The following is a 21,424-nucleotide window of genomic DNA, read 5'->3' as shown; positions in this document are numbered from 1 at the left end:
TCCCCCTAGTATTAGTTCTACTTGTAATGAATGATTGAAGATGACCTATTACTCAATTCTTCCTAGAAAACAGTCCAACCAGCTGCATGGCTGTGCTGGATAGGAAGGACAGCAGGATGTGCTCCCTGCTCTAAATCAGTTCTTGACTCTACTTTGAGGTTAGATCCAAAAAGGGCATCAGGCTCAGAACTGCAATTTCTGGATTTCAGACAGGAAGAAGATGAAGAGAATCCACAGCTTTAGGCACTAGATCGAAAGATTAGGGCATGAAATTGTAAGTGTACCCCTCCTGGGGTACATGCTCTCCATGCCCGACCTGCTGCATGGGGTGTGCAGCATGGGTACCTGCAAGTGTATTGGGCCAGAAGGACGAGGGCAGGGGAGGACAACTGTTCACGGCAGTATCAGGCTGAATTTCACTCCTTGGGAGGGGCAGCCCTGACCTAGTCCCACACCAATGAGTGTTAGTGGTCCCCATAACTGTTCACCAGAATAGGACGACCCCCAAACCTCTTCCCTTCCATGGGTACCTTGGCCACTTCTTAGACTCCAAAATCATGCTTACATTACCATGACACAGGGCATGTCATCTGGTCTGATCAGCCCCTACTCACTGCTCCAAGGAAAAACATCACTTCTACCTACATCATTCCTGGAAGATGTTTCTCCAACCACACCTCTGGTAATGGCATCTCCACAGCCTCTTCAGGCACTCCAGTGGTTCAGTGTCCAGCCGTAAGAAAATTCTTCCTAACAGCTAACAAACAGGCAACTTCCTTGCTGCAATTTTATCCCATTATTTTTGTGTTATCCATCACAAGTAAAGAGAACAAAACACAACTTCTTTATTCTTTGAAGTGACCTTTCCTGCATTTTAAAACTATGATTGTGCTTTTACTTTCTTCTTCACCCCTCTCCCCACTCTCCTTATCCCTGTAAGAAACAATCCCACTTCTTTTAGCCTGTCCTCACAGGTCATGTTTTCTACGTCTCTGATCATACTCATTTTTTCCAGTGGACTCATAGAAGAATATTTATTCCCACATCTTTCTTGACGACAGCTGAGCCACAATATTCCAGTTTACATCAATTTCTTCTTGAATCCATGAAAATGTATTTATTTGCTCAGAAATGGAACAGCTTCAATGAGTTAACCAGAAAGGTCACACTCCTTCACCACAAGGACACACACTGTGTAGCCTAATATTTAGGATTTTCTCCTGGGGAGTGAATGAAGCTGTTTTGATTCTCCTTGGGTAAGCCTGGCATCAGCTTTTGGCATCCCGCCTCCATGCCAAAGGCATAGGGGCAGCTCCATTCCCTCCTGCCATGGTCCACATGGGACCCAGGCCCAGAAGAGTCATGTTTGCTCAGTGCTTTCAAGACTGAGGCAGCTCTTAACCAAATAGAGGAAGATCTGCTGGTGCTCTGGGAACTTTGCTAAAATAAGTGTAGATTGCGGTGGTAGGCAGGAGGTTGGGAAGCTCCAAAAGTAGGTCTCTGGCACGCGGTGTAGCATTTGGGCACCCAGGGCCACGTGTATGCCAGTTAGCTATTACGGTGTAATGAGCTGAGCTGCTTGACTGATGGTGGCTCAGAGTCCTTCATCTCCCTGGCCCTGGGAGGGGTTCACACCCCAAGTGCTGCATTCATACAACTGCGCCACAGCTCATCATGCCGGCTTGGATCCAGCCCTGTCATGTCCATGCATTGGGATTGCAATGCAAGGAGCTAACGATAAAGTAATTAGCCTTCCTCAAATCAAGGAAAGATATTGCAGGTGAGGACCAGCAAAGTGGGAGCTAAGTGGAAGGGGAAATAAAACATTTGAAGAAAGAGAAATCAAAACAACTTTCTGTATTGACACTTGTTTTTAAACCAAAGACGTAATTATCCTGTTGCAAGCCTTGGCTACAGAAAAAACAAAAAGAATCTTGTTGGGAACTAATTAAAGAATTAGCCAGTGTTTAGCTTCTCACAGATAAAGGAGCATAAGCTTTGAAACAGAAGTGTTTGCAGTGAGCTTTTGAAAACTCTCTGAAGACAGCTGAGCTTAAGTCTGTTAAGCCTCTTCCTTCACCTATTAAATGTCTGTTCAGACATCTTTTTCTTGGGTTTGTTTTTTTTTTCTTCCTTTCTTTTTGTCTTCTTATGAGAGAAGCCCCTGGTACCTCTTAACAGTCATATTCTCCCTTGCTTGAAGCATGGAGTGATGTGCTACCATACATCACAGTGATGAACCCGGGGCACCCACTGAACCCCAGTAAAGGTGGGACAAGTGTCAAAACTGGCACAAAGTGCAGTATTCACTAAGTAAAAAGCAACCCGCTGTCGCTGCATGCCACAACATCACTCCAGGTTACATTCTGACCGGATCTTGTGGCCTTTCCCAGGCACAGCCACCTTGCCTGACCTGCCTGGCTTGGCACTGTACCCCTGACAGAGACAACCTTGGGGTGCTGCAGGGGATGCCCAGTCCCTTTTAAGAAGCTGACCAATTTCTTGGTCATGTGTGGGGCAACTTTCATCTAAGTTTCCCCGCCTATGACCTCTTTTTTCCTTGCTGGGATTTATTTTATCAGTGAAAAATGAAAACTTTGCTTATGTGGGTGGAGAAGCTGAATGTTTTGCAGCCCAGTTCCAGCTACTGGTACTTTTCTAACTAGTCTGCTGGGCAGTTGGTGAACTTGGCTGTATTTCCTGTGCTTCCTTGTACGTGCCAGAGGATGGTGGTACTTAAAATAACTAGATCCACAAGGAGATCCTGAAATCCCTCTGTCAATTGCCCCCTAACCTTACACTGTGATAACCTTTATTTTCTAACTACTTACTTCAGGCATTGGATCTGTGCTTCTCCCAGTGCCTCCACTGCCTGCATTTTGGCAGAGCCCAGCAGCTGACATCTGACTGAGCTCCTGACGTCATTTCGGCTCCACTGGCCAAGTGATCCTCCCTTTGAGGGAGTCGGACCACCCACCTGCAACCCACAGGCACCCTCAGTGCAGCCCCAGCTGCACACTTAAGGGTCCTACCAAATGCAGTGGCAGCCGCTGCGCTGGGTTGGAAACAGCAATGACGTTACCATTTTATCTTCTTTGTAAACTGCATATAATCATTTTGTATAATAACTTTCTGCTCTCTGTATGGACAGAGTGCTTAAATGCAACATGGGAGCTCTAATTCTCTCCTTGCTTTAAGGATCCAGTTTCTCTCCCTGCCAGAAAAATGCCATTAAATCCTTCTTCTTACTTTTCTAGAAGTGTTTTCAAGTTCAAGAAGAAAAAAGAGCCTTGATTAGTTTCTTTTTAATTTCATATGAATACGACATATATTGAAACACAAAGATTTTTACAACTTAAAATGTGAATTATTTTCTCTGCTTTGGAGGAAAAAAAATAGCAGCATTTTCCTCGCTTTATTGGGGTATCAGCAGTCACTGAGGAGGAAGGCAGGCATTTCCCACGGGTGATCAGGAGACTTCACAGTACCGCTGCATGGAAATACCAAGCCCTCTTGGGTGCTTTGCTTGTGGTTAGAAATAGCATGATTGGCAGGCTGATCAAGCCTGAGGTTTGGCCAAATGTGAGGTGTCATTCTCCTTTTTCTTTTCCTTTCAGTTTAGATATGAAAGTGTTATGCAGTTTTCCTGGCTTCCAGAAGTTTTTACCTTTGTTTTCAAGTTTGCACACTCATGGTCCATTCTTATCTCTGCCATTAAGTCTGGCCAACACCATCGGCTCCAAAGGCCCCTCCAGACCCTGAGGGCTCAGAGCAGCTGGGACACGTGCTTGCGGTCGTGCAGGACACTGCCTGAGGCTGCCGAAACTCATCCCGGGCCATTCGCCTCACCAGGATGGCGCACAGGGGCTCATCCCCAACAGCTTAGCAGCCCATGGTGAGGACTGGGAGGCAACTGGTAGATGAGCAAAGACCTGGAGTCCCAAGTAAGAGCATTAAGCTCTTTGGAATAGGACTTTGGAGACCTGTTTCTCAGAGTTATCAGGTCCATCACAGACAGCCTTCTGTAAAACAGCCCGGGGCTGAGCTTTGCCCCACGGAGGCATTTGATGAGAGATGAGATGCAGCCGAGTTAAACAAATCCAGAGATGGCAACAGTGCAATAGCAGCGATAGCTACGATTTCATTTCCCACTTTTTGCATGCTCCTGACTGAGCTGCAGTAATGCCGTGTTGCAAAACAGGGGGCAGAGGACAGGGCATGGAGACCACTGTGTTTTACTACAATGCTGCACATCAGCCTAAGCCTGCTCCCTCGTGAGAACAGCTCTAGTAAGTTTTAGTTATACCATGAGCAGATGCTATTCTTCTGCTTTTCTAACTACCTCTCCTTCAGTTTACTTAGGGAGAAAAACAAAACAAAACAAAAACAAACCCCAAACCAACCAATTTCAAAGACGCATCTTTCAGGAACAGTAAATATTTTAACTACAGATCTGTTCCTATGTCAGTCCTGGCAAAGGGAATGCATCCTTTCTGTACAGTGGAAAACACAACATATCTTTTCTCCAGTAACAGTAGCAAGGGAAAGAGCCTGGGAGGTTAACGGAGCCGTAACAAAGGCTTGATGGTAAAATTACTGCTGTTTAAATTATTCTGCTTTCCAAAGATGCGCTAGGTGGTTTCATTTTGCAGTCCTTTTAGGAAAAAGAACTGGTTTATATTATCAACATTAGCTGGTAGCAGAGGAGCGACTTTCAGCTTTCTCGGATTAATTCCCCCTGGAAATCAGGCTTCCCTCTAGCTGCACAGGGAAACAAACACACACTCACACGCTTATACGCACACGTGTCTGCCGAGACCAGCGGCACCTTGGATGCTTTTATCTTCCCACTTTCCACAGGCAGCGGCTGCTGAGCATCTGCTACGGTGCTACAGAGATGGAGCTGGTTTCTTACGCTGATATCAGAGGGAGCGAGTGGGAACAGCGACAGTAATGTCATCTTTCATAAACTGTAATAGCTCGACGTCCTCTGCCTGGGAAGGGATGACCCCAGCCTGAAGAGCAGAGGCTGCTGGAGGTGGGACATGTGCAAATGACTGTTCTGCACCGAGGGGGAACAAGAGCCCACTCCTCCTGGCTCCAGCTGCAAGGTCTGCTGTGGAAGGGGAGAAAAACCGGCCCCTGCCAGTTCCTGTGTGCACTGCCATCCCGTAACTTTTTTGTAGTGCTTGCACACACTGGAGGGATTTGAGTCTTTTAAGTTCTCACAAGATACAGACATTTTGGTACTGGATGCTGCAGTGCCCACAGGTCGCATCCTCAGTTCACTTCTGAATGCTACTAATGCTGAAGATGGGGCAAAATGCCCCGTTTTTGCATAATTCCAGCCTAATTTGCAGTTCTTGGAGAGGTGCTGCTTTGAAACTGAGCTTCATTACTTCCCAGGGCAGGGTTTTTGCTGCTGTGCTGCTGGCTCATCACTCACACAGCTCCCATACCTACCTGTGTAATGCTGGATGGAGGATGGCTCCGCTCCCTCTGCCCAGGGTCCTCACCGGAGCTGGGAATTCAATCCCCTCCACCGGGAGCAAAGGCAAAGCCTGCAGAGGGTGGTCATGGCTCCATGTTGTAACCCCTAAATGAGTAAACGCATGGGCTCCCCACTCTCAGCTTTCTGCATCAGATGCCCCAGCTGATCCCCGGGCTCTTCCACATTGGCAGGATGACGTGCCTGGTCACGGCATGCACTGGCAGAGAGCAGCTCAGGGTCAGCAGCCGCTGTTCCCAGGGTGCTGCGCAAACTTGTCCATCACTCCCTGGAGCCTGAACCACTACTCTGTGGTCAAGTCTTGTCCTAGCCTGGGTCTGCTCTCACCTATTGCTGTCATATGCCCTGTTAACAGATAAGCTTAACAAAACCAGCTTGCCACAGCAACACCAGCAACTCTATAGAGCAAAGGGGACTTCAAATAACTTTTACCATCTGAGTAGTGTCATCCCTTCTGCTGCTTCTTTGCTAAATTGGATGATGATTTCTCAGTTGAGAAATCTTCTGTGCTGTGCTGCATACAGCATTATGGTGCTTGAAAGATCACGCAGCAGCAATCCTTCATAGATCATGGGGCATCAGGGATCAGGAAAATGTTTTAAGTCCACAGTTCTGGAAGTTACTAAATAGTAACAGCTGTACGAGAGAGGCAAGGCTTGTAAGGGGGCATCGTATTTTTTATTAATCAGGCTGACACAGCTGGGAAAAAAGGGACATATTCAGCCACAGAAACCCTTCTGTTTAAATGCACTGGCTCAGCTGGTTGGAAATCTCTTTCCCCCTAAGCGCTCTAGTTTAAACTGCCATTCTGATTTTGCTACTCTGAGGTGTTTCAGCACAAGATGTTCAACAGGTGCGAGATGAGAAAAATTTCAAAATTAAAGGAACTAAGAACAGCTGCATGTAATCACAAGTGATCTTCAGAGCTCTCTTAGCTTGGACTACAGGGTCTTTCTTTCCCTGCTTCTCACCAGCCACCCACACAGGAGACTTAAGAGCCAGCCAGACTAACACTTTCCCAAAACCTTGGGACTAGCAGCCACAGTGACACCCCCCCACTCCTGCTAAAATCAGTCTCCATGGTGCTGGTTAAAATCAGGGTCCACAAACTACCTCCTCTCCAGCCACTAGCAGAAAGATTTACCACTGTGGGTGTCCAGCAAAGGAGCAGACCTGCACGCTAGCACTGTCTGGGGTTGCTGCCACATGAGAATTGCTGTTGACTGTGGTTGGCCTAGTGTAGTTTATTCAGCAGCTCCAGCATTGTTTAAAATAAGCACACATGTAGATGAAATTATCCTCTCTTTCCACAAGACAGATTTTTAAAAAAAAAAAAAAATCTATCTCTGCTTTGTGAAAAAGGATGGGAGTTTTACTAACTCTCTGAAGTGGAAGTACTCCACAGAGACAAAATTATGTGGGAAAGGGGAATCAATTTTTACTAACCTCTCTTCCAATGTCATGCTACTTTGTAATTTTCAGTGCAACCTCTGATATCAGATGCATTCTCAAGAGTCATGGGAATTGTCAGTGCAAGTATATTTAGCCATATCCCTTTGGGTAGGTGGGGGAGGAAAGAGACCCCTAAATAGCTGTAAGATAACAATTACTGCAAGCATATTTGCTTAGACAAACTTTAGTCAAAGTTCAGAGAAAAGACAAGGCCTTGGCAGCTGGGTGAGGAGCATACTCAGCAGAGAAACCCCTCTGCTTTCCTTAGGTCTGCTCCACATGCTCTAAGCGCTCCACGGTGCAAAACAAATGCTTAGAGAAGTGGCAAATTATCTAGAACTCTCTCCCCTCTAACCAAAGAAGTCAAATCCAAGCCTTTCACCATAGAAAGCAGGGTTTTTGTTTGGTTGGATTTGGGTTTTTGGTTTGGTTTTTTTTTTTTTGGGGGGGGGGGGGGGGGGGATTCCCACTATTCACAATATTGCCAAAAAAAAAAAATTTTTTTTTTTTTTTTCAAAAAGGTTCACAGCACTTTAAGAGACAAGTGAAAATGTCTTTCATTCAACTGCATTCTTAGTGGGAGTGGGGAGAAGCCTCCCCCACAGCTGCAGGAGAAAACTGTGCGATTCAGGCTGGAAAAGGAGGAGGATGTGAGCACTGAACACTGTTAAAAATAAAACTTATCAGATGACAATTGAATTATGAGAATGTTATCTGGTTCAACAGGAGTGTGAAAACAAATAGGCATTTCAAGAAGAGGGTCACTAGAAGGTAAATAACTTCAAAATAGCAGGAAGTGACCAAGGAAATGTGCCAAACTGATGGCAACAGAGCTCTCCCCGACAGCGGCAACCACAGATTTGGGAGTCACCTCATCCAGCTGTGTGGCACTGCACCCCCCCGCCGCAACCCTGGACATGGTAAGACACAAAAAAGATTTGCACAAGACAACATTTAACATGACCCAGTGTTTATTGACTCCTGCCACATTTTATTTTGTTTTAACAGTAACAGGAACACAAAATGTGATGCATGGTAACATACTACTAGGGGTTTCTGTATCAATCCGATGCAAAGTGCCAGCATTGTTGACCAGCATACAACCTGACAAGAGAAGATGTAGTCATAACTTGCTCTCAGATATCTGCTGGGAGTACAGCACAAAGTAGAACTAGTTATTTGCCTGCAAATAGATACATTTTCTTCTAGATGCAAGTGGTGTTAGAGCCAGCTATTTTGCAATAACAACAACAACAAATACATATTAATATATTCCAACATTTTAAAAACTCAGTAGGAAAGGACTAAAACTGTTTAAGGAGAAGGAAAAAAATCTTTTCAGACACTACTTTGCAGAGGCCATTCCTCATAGAACCAGAAGTAATCAAGAGAAAATATGATTTATTAGAGGCTACCTTGCTCAAAAGGCCAGTGGTTACAGGTTTAAGAATAAAAATAGTCTCGATTTTCAGTACTCTCTACTGGCTTTTTTTCTCCCTGCACAACAAAAACCACTTGTTGGAAATTGTGGCTTGGTAGTTCTGGATATTTTTCCAATGCAATTGCATTTGGAAAGGCAATTGTATTTCTTAAAGAGCCATGAAAAACTTGCATGACACACACGTGGCATGTAACATCTTCACAGATATGAATGATGAAGGCACATTACCAAAAGGTTGAAAAAACCCAGTAAAACTTTTGGAGGACTAAAAATTAAATGCCTTAGAGAAAACACTCTTTTTTCACAACTGGGTGGCAAGTCCTGTTTAGCCATAGATGGTTCAAACAGTTCGCCATGAAGACAACACACAAGGAAAGGAAAGAGTCTCCTTGAAATGCCCTCCCTACTGCACCAGCCTGCTTCCCCCACACTTCTTCAGACAATTTCATTCTTGTAGAGCAGTTTGCAACAGTTCCAGAGACAGGCAAGAGAAATCTGTGTAGAAAACATCAAGCCTGTGCATTCCTACATGACCAACACCCCACCCACTCCCCCAATTAAACTACAGCATCTTTGAGGAGATCATCCCACTGACCAGGAAACAGGGTAAAGGGCTGGAACAGAGAAATGAGGAACCAGTTTCAAAACCCTGCGCCCTCAACTTTTTTGATCTTAATTATATGTGTTAATAAAGAAAAAGACCATGCTCTCTGACACAGAATAATTGTTCTCTCCTCTATCTGGATCAGGAAGATATTGGCTAAAAATGAAAATATGTACTCTATTTACAATAAATGCATCTGTACTGCTCCATACTCCATCCACCACACACGTGTTGCTGACCACCACTGAAGCCAGGTGGTAGCAATAGAGGTAACTGAAGTACCTTTCTTTTTCAACCTTTACACAAAGCCCTTCCCCTCCCACCCCATTGTTTTTCCACTGTTCTAGGCTCCAGTGAGATGTGTACTAACATCTCTTTCTAGTGCATTTTTTTTTTAATGTTACAGTTTCTAAAGGCAAAGCAAGCTTTGCTCTGCTCTGGTTCAGCTGTCTTTGTCCCCTTTAAAATCATGTAGGAGTTCCAGATTTACGTGCCATTATCCACTTTGCATAGCAATACAACAGGTTTGGTTCCTCCCCCCCTTTTTAAATAATAATCCTGTGCCCCACCCCCCCTTTTTTTTTTCCTCAGCACCTACCATCTTTCAAAGGGTTACCTCTCACTCTCAGGGAAGAGCCCTAAATCTTTCTCCTCCCACATGAACATTGCAGAATGCAAATATCAAGTTACCTTCAAGTCTATGTTGTGCTACTTAGAAGCAACTGTAGTGGAATAATGTTTTTCCTAACATTAAAGGACATTTAAGTGATTATTTGTCTTTTTGTAGTCTTGAGTTATAAGAATATTTGTCACACATGTTCCCTCATATTCCTCTCTTAAGGTGCACAGTGGTCAGGCTGAACAAAGTCCAGCCCATAAGACCATCGCTGGATCTCTGGGAGAAGCCAGAGAGAACATGGGATTTCTTAGGACTACTGTAGTTACATTCAGAATTCAAAGACAGGGTGAAGGATGCCCAGTTTTTGGGATTCGGTTTTGTTTGGTTGTTTTTTTGTTGTTTTTTTTTTTTTTTGACAGAACCACTTAAAAAAATACTCCATTTCTGTTATTTTTTATGTCACAAAAGTTATTTCTTTTCTGTCCCATGCAGCTGTTGCCCTTCTGTCACTGATGTTTAATAGCCACCATGGCGTGCTACCTTATCATTCCCTAGCTCAAGCGCACCAGAGCTGGCCCGCAGACCCATCGCTAGCATGGGAGCCCAGCACAGCGTGGAGCTGGTGCAGGGGCCGGCGGCTCAGACAGCCCACCTTCACCACCACGGGCAGGTGGCATGGGAAAATATGGGAAACCACAAAGGGCATCTATATGGAACATTTAGTGGGGTCTGACATAGACACTGACAACATGAGACAAAAAAAAACCTGAATGCAAGTGAGTGTATTAGGTTGAGAATAATTAGTGTGAGCAATAAATACATCCACCACCAGCTCCCAGCTTCATTAAGAGCTATTCTGAACTGCAGAGTAAGTGCTGGTTCTAGAAGCTCAGGTAGATTGGAGATAGCTCACCAGTTACTCATTGAGTCTCTTAAGTTTTTAAAAAGAAAAAGGAGAAAAAAAACGTGCTTTGCCATTTGAATAAATCTGATCTCATGGCTTGGGCACAGCAGAAGTAGTTACCTGGCGTAACACATCAGTTGAAACAGAATCGCTGTTTCATTCAAATTACATACACATGCAAAGTTAAATAAGTGTGTTAACTAAGGATAAGCAGCATAGAAATCAAGTCTAAGTTACCCATTGTTTATCATACATTTGTCAGACTACCAGACATATTTTCCTTTCAGATTCATATCTGTGTCATACAAAACATAGTAGATGAAGTCACAAAAATACCACTTAACTCTACACATTGGCCTTTAGTGCCAATGCATTGCATGCCATCAGCCTTCCAAGTTTACCAAACTTTGGGGAGAAAACAGCTGCTTTACCAAGCTTTGAAAATACAAAAAGGTACAACCCATCCTGCTCAGAAAAGAAAAGAAATGGTTTTACAAAGTTGTAGACAGATGCATAACTACTCTCCCCCTCAGTCCTGGGACAGAAAGGGCAGCACAACTGCACAGCTAGAACTTGACTCTTGAAAAAGCAACAAAATCCAGGAAATGCGATGACTAGACAAAAAATCTGTTTGGAAAGTCCTGCTGTCAAAGAGCTGAGCCAACATTCTGCACAGCAAAGTGATGAACAGTACATCGACAGACCCATAAGATGACACTCTACAAAAATCCAGTTTAATTTCACATTTCCAATACCTCTCCTCAGCAGTCTGCCACAGATTTTAAAACTTGTAAAGCTCCTTCCCATTGAGCTAGATTCCCCCACCCCATAAAGTGCAAATAAGACTCTGGTTTTTACCACTAGTTCCAATGATCATTATCTTGGTTACAAGAGTGATCAAAAGCCAGTCGGCTGAGTCACTACCACTAGGCTTAGTGATACTCTTTTTTTTCTTTTTTTTTTTTTTTAAAACCCTGGTTACTTTTTCCAGCAAAAGGCAAATAGAAAACAAGTGTTCCTTCTGCCAGATGCAGGCATGACAGGAGGCTGCCTTAAGTACCATCAATATAAGATGCGCATGCTAGACACAGCCAGTGCGTTCTTGTGCATAACAAGAATTTGCCCTTGTTTGCTGGAAATGGAAGTCATCTTTGGGATCTTATTTCCTCACAAAAGAGTTCAGGAACAGTTAATTAGTCTTCATTAAGAGGTGCTTCTCTCTTCCTTGCATCTACACAGAAAAGATGAAAAAAGGAGAGGTGGTTAAGCCAGAGGGTTCTGATGGCATTCATCTAAAAATTCAGAAACAGAATAAAGTTGGGGTTGTTTTTTTGTTTTGTTTTGGGTTGTTTTTTTTTGTTCCCCCCCCCCCCCCCCAACGGACAGCACTTTCCATTTCAGACTCATGATAGGAAATCAATACATGGACTGAAATGCTGTATGAATCCACAGCACAGTAATGAGATAGTCATGCCAAGGTTTTGTACATTTGGCCTGCTGAAACTGAAGATGACTCATGCAGTATTTAAGTGGCTCAAAACACTTTCAGACTCCAGGCCTGTGATACTTTCCCCCCCCTCCCCATAGACTCTTGGCCCCTTTCAGGGTGAAGCCAGTATTTGCTTTGCATACCAGCTACAAAGATGACAATAGTCTGTTCTGAAAAGCATTTGACTAATTACAACTTTGCTGGTCCCCAGCTGCCTAGAAGACATTTTAAAAAAGATGAATGCTCTCCACACTGTATTTTGAGGAACTGCTTGAGGCAGTGCCTGAAGACCAGATCTTAAACTGCTCCAAACAGCAAACTTTTGAGCATGGCCCCTGGTAGGGTGTTGAGGCACATTCTGGACAGCACAGTCCATTACTCATATGCCATTACTACAGCAGCAGGCAGTGTGGTTGCTGTTAGGAAAGCTGGGTTCACCTCTTCCCAGGCTTCCGCAGCAGTGTCTCAGGGCTGACTTTAAGCTATCCATGAGACCCAGCTGAATGCAGGTAGCTCTTGAGGTGCACCATGATCACAGCTACTCTAGCAACTGCCTGCCAAAAGATGCACTTCTATATATTTCTAAACTTAGTTTCTTTCTAACTCAATCTATATATTCCAAGGTCATTATGAATATCCCCACTCAGAAACTACTTGTAAATTAAAGACAAATCCATTTTGCATTACTGCAGGCCCCACTGCCCTTCATTAATATAGAAACTAGGCCCCTGTTTAGCCAGAACATTTAGAGAACACGATTATGAAACTGTTTGTGTAAGTCGTCTCATGACTTTCTGATAAACAAAGTTTGGAGGAGATAAAATCTACTTCTGAAATAACAAAAGAAGAGCTTTGAGACTCCCAGTGACTGGAGCAGCCACCCAGGGTGGGACAAAATCTCAGCAGCCATTTGGGAGGGGGAAAAAAAAAAAAAAAAAAATCAGAAACCACCCCTCCTGTGTTCCCCATCACGCTCAGCAGGCATACTGAGGCCAGGCCTGAATCTTCTTCTGTCACAACTTCTCCACTTCACATAAAATAACTGATTAGTGATTAGAGAAGAAAAAAGAGTTTTCTAAAAATTAGTGTCATACCCATCTAGCTACAGTTATTCCCAGTCTGTCTCTGACTGTGGAAATATCAAAATGCATTAAATTCTTTCTGGTGAACATTTATAAAATAATCATACCAGTCAAGTTCCTGAACTTTTTTTTGGCTTCTGCTCTTTCTTCGGCATCAAAATACCACACGGTCATGGCATATCTATAAAAGAAAGAAATTTGTTTCGACTTTTGCTATTAAAATAGAGCCCTGGAGTTTTACGCTCATGGAGAAAGCAAAAAACAAAACTGGAATAGTAAGTAAAAAAAATAGGATGCAAATGGCACATCTTTATAGACAAATATAGACAGCATTTTAAATGTCTACTTTATCAAGTAAGATAGAAATATAGGTGAGAATTTCTGCTTGGAGGCATAAAAGAGTGCACAGCCCGTGGCAACAGAGGGCAAAAGTAGCTTACGGACCTTTACATGTTTTTCTGTTCTGGGATGCCCGCAGGCAGCTTGGGGGTTGCCCTGCATCACATCAGCTTTTCGTAGCCTGTTGACAGATGGTAGCCCCAAGAATCCCTATAGTGTTACGAGGGCAAAAGTATAACCCACCTAAATAGCTATGTCTGGCTTGGAAGATTTCTCCTGTCAATGGTAAAAGGGCTTTTTTTCCATCACACAAGGAATCTTCCCATTCAAGCTTGTTCTTCTCCTCATTTGATAAGAGAATTTCCAGTGATTAAAACAGATAAAATCCAGCTATATATATTTTTATGCACATGTGTATTGAAACAAACACATGATGGCCATAATTTAAGATACAAATATTGGTAGGAGACATGCCTTTGTTTTTCCTGGCCAAACATCAATACCAAATACGCTACTTACCTGGTTGCATAAGAAGGCTGGACTTCATGTGGGTTCCTTCGATCTGACCAAAAAAAAAGTAATCGGTCAAAAATCGGCTCAACATCTGCTACATAGGACTTTCCTTCTGGGAATATCCGAAGAATTCCACCATGTAGCTGAAAGAAAAGAAAAGGTTGCTTTTCATACATATAAACACCCACACATTCATGCGAACAATGACTTATTTCTTCCTCCTCAGCACCCAACAAATGAGGAATAAACATCTAACGATAACCAAGACAGCTACATGACAACACTGGAAAACCATACACTGAATCTCTTGGCCACCTTGATTTTCCCAAACAGCTTGTAATGTTTCAGTGTAAACATCTGGCTGAAGTAAATGAACCAAGATAAAGACAGCATTGGCCCTGTAACTAACACTGGGAAACTTCTGAGCTCCCAGTCACATCTCTAGAACCAGGGAGTACCACAAGGCAGGCAAGGGTGCTCCACTTGACCAGTCCAAGATCAGACTCTCCTTCCAGCAATTGCTAGATACTGCTTACGGTATTTTAGAGCCTGCATCTGATCATATAGGAGTTAAGGAAAAAAAACAGCCTGGGAAGAGTGAAGTTACAAATCCAATAATAGAACAGACATCTCACAAATGCATTATAGCTCCCAGTCAGTCTTTTCCCTCCTCATAACACAGCCTGGTTTCTCCACCACATCATTTCTTTTTCCACGTGCCATGAGTTTCAGGGGAAAAAGTCTGGTGATCTGCATGCACTGTAGAAACTTCAAAAGATGCAGATGAACTCTGCCTCCTCTCTGCTACTGTCAAAGGGCTCTTTGGAGGCTTTTATGCTGCACCAGAGTGCAGGAAAGATGCTATCAACCCAACACAATCTGACTTAGTACTTCCACATGGCATGCAAAACTCCATAAGCAACTATTATGTCAGGTTTAAAGCAACACGGTTGCTTTCAATGGCCAGCATGTTTATATTGCATCTCCTCCAGCATACACTTGCATAAAATTACCATCACATCTACGTAATAGTCTCCATCACTATCCCGGATTTCAGTTAGCTTTCTTAGTGTCCGCTTGAGTGCTTCCTCACTATTAGAATAAGAGTGCAGTCCACCAAATAAATTGGATATTTGCACTTCTTCCCACATGTCCTCCTTCATTTTATTACATTGAGATGTTTCACTGTCATAATCCCCGCAAAGGAATGTGTTTTTCTCCATCAGTGCATTTTTAAGTGGCATTGGCTCTAAACCTGAACTCACTTTTGGGGTTCATAGTATTTACCAGTGCTTAAAGAGCATCCACCTAAAGTGGTCAAGACAGGTTAGAGACACAAAAAACATTGGGCAATTTTCAATAGATAATCCACATGAATGGTTTGTGCTGTATTATGACAACAACAGTGTAACGGGACATTCTGCAATTTTACAAACCCTTATTTTGTTTCTAACTTAAAAGTTATGGTAAATTCAAAGCTGACGTTATTGCCTTATAGTAACACAGGCAGAAACAAGAGCACCATCCTGCCAAGAGCCCCACTGGTGGATTCAAAGATGAAGAGGACAAACCAAGCCATGTGCTTGTTCCTCTTACTAAGCCCATCACTTCACAATAATAAAACCACAAGCCCATCACTTGACAATAATAAAACCATCTTCAGCTGCCTGAAGATCTTCTGCAGGTTAGCCTGAAAGAACAGTATAAAGAACGCTAAAGTCCCAAATTTGGGCTGTAATTTTCTTCTGCTCCCAGAATCCACTTATTCCCTAGTGGATTATGTTTTTCTTTCTAGTGCTTCATTGCTCTTTCCTCTAAACAAAGCATAAGAGCCAGCAGCCCAGTGCTTAGAAGCTTTATTCTATGGCAACAAAACAATATGTGTGTGGGATGTGAGAGAGAATAAGGAAACAGCTCAGATTCTTACTTCCAAAGGGTTGCCATAAACACCATGAAGAACAGACCAGCTGTTCAAAAGTTCACCAGAGTTCACAGAGCAACTGACAGCTCCAAAGCTCTGTTTCTGAAGTATTTTCCCCTTCATGTTCTGCCTCAACCCTGTGGCGCACTCACCTTGGAGTCCCAGTTCTTATTCAGGTAATAAATACAGGTGATGCAGCGCCCATCACCATTTGGATTGTCCACATGACGAACATACCCAGTTCCATTTCCAGGATAGCAAGCAACCATAGCCTGAAAGAAAAAGATTGTAAAAAAAATAAATTCTACAAGATGCCCACCTTCAGTTTTAATTTGCTAAGCATCTTCCCACCACTGGTTTGACTCAGCATTTTTCAGATGATCAATCCAAAACCTACAGCAGACACCACCAGAAGGTATCTTTGCACAAGCTTCTTTCATTGGGTGAGTCAGTGTGACATGCTAAACTGGAAATAAATACCCTTCATACTTCACAATATATACACTAAAGTAGGAGGAAAAAACCCTGAATTAAACTAAAACACTGGTTTGTATGGTACAAGCTTTTGTTCTCCACAAGCTACATGACTTTGAGGCAGTTTCAGCTGAAGTTTGCTTGCATTTCTAAAGCTGAGCAGTCATTGCAAAACTGATTTTTGCAGTCATAACGAAAGTAGAAAGTGATCCCAGGATGTCACGCCTTACTACCACCATCTTCCTCTATTCATCTTCCAGTCCCTGTCACATACATCCCTATGGTCCAACACAAAGTGAGGGTCCCCAGGAGGTGTGGGTAAAAGTCCATAGAGCAAAGTCTGCAAAAATCTGCAACTCCTTTGTGCTGTGTTTGCACAGGGCAGAGCATGTTTGCTTTCATGGACTGAGCCACAGAACTAACCAAACAGCTTTCAGAAGCATACTTCTCTCTTTGATCATCTCCAGACTTGCTGATACAATCACTTAATTCACAGTTTAAATTTCACCTTGAACGATGAGATAAGCCTACCATCAATGACTCCAAACCACACGACAGTCAACAGGTCTTAAAAGGGGTTTTACAGCAAAAACATATTAAACTTGAGTTGATACTGCTAGCAGCCTAACCAGGGAAGAGCAAGTGAGACTGCTGATAGGGTACCGGATCTTTGCCTCAGTCAGTCCTTCGCTATTGGGACTATTTGGCAGTGATATCACCCACCTTCCATAGAGTTTACTCCACTAAAGCTGTCGCAATAGAAGTCTCGTTCCCACAAGCCAACCATCCAACCAGTTTTTTATCCATCTAGATTTCCATCCATCCAAACCATAACATCCCAACCCTGGATACAAGAGTATTGTACATGCCTACCCTCCAGAATGAGGATGTGACTGTGCACCATTTCATGACCTGCCCCTAATAATCTGCCCAGCACAGTTGATAGATTGACAGTATAGGCTTTACCGAGAGCAACTGAAGTTTTTATTTAGGAACCCCAGAGGCCTTGTTTTCTGCTTCCCAGCTGTCATGGTTTTACCCCAGCCGGCAGCAGAGCACCACACAGCCACTCACTCATTCCTCATCACAGAGGGACGGGGGAGACAATTGGAAGAGTAAAAGTGAGAAAACTCGTGGGTTGAGATAAAGACAGTTTCATAGGTAAAGCAAAAGCCACGCACACAAGCAAAGCAAACCAAGGAATTCATTCCCCACTTCCCATGGGCAGGCAGCTGTTCAGACATCCCCAGGACAGCAGGGCTCCATCATGCGTAACAGTTACTTGGGAAGACAAATGTCATCACTCCCAACGTTCCCCACCCCTTCCTTATGTGTTCCCTCCGGCTGTGTCCCCTCCCAACTCCTTGTGCACCCCCAGCTACTCACTGGTGGGGTAGGGTGAGGAGCAGAAGAGGCCTTGGCTCTGTGTAAGCACTGCTCAGCAGTAACTAAAACATCTCTGTGTTATCAACACTGTTTTCAGCACAAAGTCCCATACTAGCTACTATGAAAAAAATAAACATGCTAAAGCCATGCTGTCCTCATGGAACACATGACCAGCTAGAGTACAGCACATGCTGCTTTAATCACTAAGGTAGTTTTACTGCACCAGCCACCACTGGCACAGAAGTTACTGCCAGCCAGCACAATGGATCCCTTGGACCCTCTGCCACCAAGAACGAAAGTCTATTCACAGGAGTCAGCCAGTTAGGATGGATGTATACATGCAGCTGCAAAAATACTGTTCTGCATCTCAAGTCGCATATGAATTGACTTTCCTTCCTCCCCACAAGCACCAGCAAAGGGCACCTGCAGGCAGCAGTAAGTCACCAGAGCCTGCTCTCGCCCCGACACCTCGGGCCACAGCTGCTTTGGGGCTGATGGCCCACCAGGACAGGGGATTATGCTGAACAAGAGCGACTACCTCTAATTCCCAGTAATGAGCCCTCTTCCATCACGCCTGGCAGCTGGCTAGATGCCTTGCTGTAGGTCCTGTCTGCTCCGTTGTCATTCCGCTGTTACAAATGGCTCGGCAGCTGAACTTACTTTTCATTATCATCAGCCTGATAACAGCAGTAAGGGCCAGTCTACAGCCCAGCACTGGAAACAAGCCTGGCTTAGGGGCACAAGCCTGGTGGAAACCACAAGCCAGCTGTAACTGCAATGTAGAAATGGTCCAAGGGAGCTGTAGCCTCACTGGGGAGGATAACCCCCCTCGTGCATCCCCCCACCCCCCCCATCCCAGCTGCTAGCACAGCGGCTCAGGCAGGTGTACCCTTCACCCATCCCATGCACAGCGAGCTGGATTAGGTCAAACAATTAAAATAGTAACCCTTTGCTAAACCTGACCCTTGTATGATGGGGAATGTGACCCTGGGACCTGAGAGGAGAGGGGGCAGCGATGCCCGCGGGGAGGAGGGCTGTGCCAGGGGCTCATTTCTGCAGCGAGCACAGCTGGTGCCCAGAGCATGTGTGCCTACACCACCAGCACAAGGCACGGCTCAGCTAACCACCGTACCAGAGGGATGACGCACGGTGGGAATAAAACTTTGTTGATTGATAATTCCTCATTTTTAAGTCGATGTACAACACAAAATTATGGAGGCTTTAAGGAAGTCTGTCTTTGGAGAGCAGACGTTACTCCAAGATTACTGAACTGTCTAAAAAAATTTAATCCAATACTACTACTATTTTTTAATGCCACTATCAAAAAGCTGCTGAAGAATGATAGACTGCAGGCCAGATCCTTAAAGGGATTTGGATGCTTTACTTACTACTGAAATCTGGGCAGAAGGCCAGAGTTTTCCCTGGCCTCCCCCACGTAATATGTTCTCTTAGCAGAACATGTGCTTTGACTCCCAGACATTGATGCATTATTTATTTATTTACAGCATGCACCTTTTGCAACCACAACGCTTAAAGTCCCTGGGGATGAAGTAGAAGAACAATTCCCACAGAATCCAAAAGCACTGGCCAGACTCTAGCTTAACTTTAAGAAAAGGGAAAAAAAAGTTTTCTAGTAGCAGCAGCAAAGGGAGAAAAGCAGAAGTGAAATATCCTTTTTCCTGGTATGGCGAATATTTGAATGAAACCTTAAACAATGAAGGGAAATCATTCTGATCCTCCTAGAGCCTGTTGAAACGATATCAAGCTTTATCAGAGCACTGGCTGGAGCAGCTCCAGAGCAGATCAAGCTGGCCTCAGCAGGGATTCCAGCTGTTAGCACTACTTTTGGATTCATTCAAAGCAAACAAGAAACAGGAGATGAGATGTATGACCCAGACTTAATTTAGGTAATTGGTGCACACTAGACTTGCCAGTTTAGCGCACCAGCTAGCTACAAAAGCCGGAGGCTGGATCAAAATAATCAAACCATTTAGCAGGTGAGCAAGTGGAGTGTCAGTAAAAAATTGTTTCCTATACTTTTTCAGCTATTGTGTCCAGAAAAGCCCACTCCTTTTTTGGAAGCATCTCCCTTTAGCCAACTCCAAACCCAAACTAACTATAGCAGGCACTAATGAGCAGGAAGGTACCTAACTTTTTTGCAGTACAATCCATTACAATGGTTATTAATTGTCTTAACTTCCCAGTGTAAGCACTCAGAGCAAATTTCAGCAAAACCCAACCCTCCTTATTTTAAGTTAAAATAGACACATTTGCCTTAACAGCTGAAGAGTTAAAAGCTCTGATATACAGATGCATGCCTTTGCAATCACGCACACATGCCACAGTTTGAAGACCAATGCTCTGGTGGTCTAGTCGACAGCCATAAGTTAAAACCTATAAAACTTGGAAAATGAAAAGCAAATCATCAAGTCTGCAGCTTCTGCACTCTCATTTTCAGAGATGCTAGGTTTCCCAAGAGGGTGCAAATCAACCACCAGTTAAACAAGTAGTAATTACCAGCTTTAGTAAGGAGCCAGGAATCATCAGTAAACTCCACGTTGCACAGAAGCTTGCAAAAATAAGTTATTCATCATTCAGTTTTTAAGTATTACACTCAAGTCAGCCAGAGAAATCTGCAAGTCAAACTGCAAGACGCCAAAGTTTGGAGGCAGATAAAAAACAACGGTTCCATAGAGAGGATTTTTCCCTGCCTCCCAGTGCTTCTAGCAAGGGGAAAAACAAATTCTCTTAGCTGATAGCCAGGACCATGCTGTGAGGCATCATTCTGCTACATTTCATAAAATAAGCAGCACTGGAGTGGACTGATATTTGGAACAAAACGCTTCAGAGAATACCTCAGCTAGAAGACGGTCGTAAGTGGAAACGAACACTGCCTAATAGGAAGCGGCAATGACAGCAGGTCAGGAGGAGATGCTCTCCACGCCTGCTACCGCCCAGCCAGGGCCGCAGCGTGCTCCTAGCGCAGACTGTACAGGTGGTATTGTAACCCTGTACTGATCCCCTATTTTCCTCTCAGAACTAGCACGACCTTTGCAACCAGCAGAGAAAATTCTGACCTGTGTAACTCTATCCTGTCAACACCAACCACCCTTGCAGATTAAGCTAAAGACCCCACAATATGCTTTTCCATTTTCCGCACCAGATTTGTCCTGTACATTCCTGAACAGCAGTTGCTTTTCATCCCTAGAGTAGATCATCTCTGCATACAGCTTGTATATCAAATAGTTAAATTCAGAAGTCACTTGAGAAGTCTGTTAGATGAAAGGTACTATATAGACACAAAGCAATACTGATCTACAACATCACTATGACGGTTGTCTAGAAAAGCAAGATATTAATAAGAATTAATGGTGCTATAGCTTAATACAGCTTTCAGATACATTTTTATTTGGCTGCACACTTCCAAGTTTCCCAAATTTCAGTCCAATATGTGGTTCTCAGTCCTGAACTCGAGTGCAAACAAAAATCGCTTGACCAGACTTTAGGAAATGAGGACTACCAGGATTCACCTGATCGACTTAGGGGTGAGTGCATATTGTACTCAACCCGATTTTAGTTCGTAGACACGCACAGTCTGTACAGCCAGAAAGGGAAAGGCACACACAGCATGCTCTACATTAAAAGAACATGAGTAGTCTGACATTTCATGATCAAAGACAAGAGATTCTCA

At 43.8% G+C, this 21,424-nt stretch overlaps 1 protein-coding gene across 2 annotated transcripts in view; it reads right to left on the bottom strand.

Moving 5' to 3' along the window:
• EGLN3 (egl-9 family hypoxia inducible factor 3) overlaps window positions 1-21,424 on the bottom strand; it is a 207,736-nt gene that overhangs the window by 169,785 nt on the left and 16,527 nt on the right. The window contains exons 2-5 of one of the 2 annotated variants that reach the window (XR_012835650.1): window positions 16,026-16,145; window positions 13,959-14,095; window positions 13,208-13,281; window positions 10,869-11,760 (exon numbers count right to left, since the gene is read on the bottom strand). Coding sequence is in view for 1 of the 2 variants with exons in the window: in XM_075754007.1 (XP_075610122.1) it covers window positions 11,723-11,760; window positions 13,208-13,281; window positions 13,959-14,095; window positions 16,026-16,145 (369 nt within the window). In the remaining variant the exon portion in view is untranslated. Of the gene's footprint in view, window positions 1-7,914; window positions 11,761-13,207; window positions 13,282-13,958; window positions 14,096-16,025; window positions 16,146-21,424 lie in introns of those variants that run through there. The other variant, XM_075754007.1, reaches the window with a different exon arrangement.

The sequence above is a fragment of the Balearica regulorum genome, chromosome 5 (genome assembly GCF_011004875.1).
Source record: "Balearica regulorum gibbericeps isolate bBalReg1 chromosome 5, bBalReg1.pri, whole genome shotgun sequence".
Taxonomy (NCBI): domain Eukaryota; kingdom Metazoa; phylum Chordata; class Aves; order Gruiformes; family Gruidae; genus Balearica; species Balearica regulorum.
Note: the sequence above shows the minus strand (reverse complement) of the source record. Positions and strands in the feature narration are given on the sequence as shown.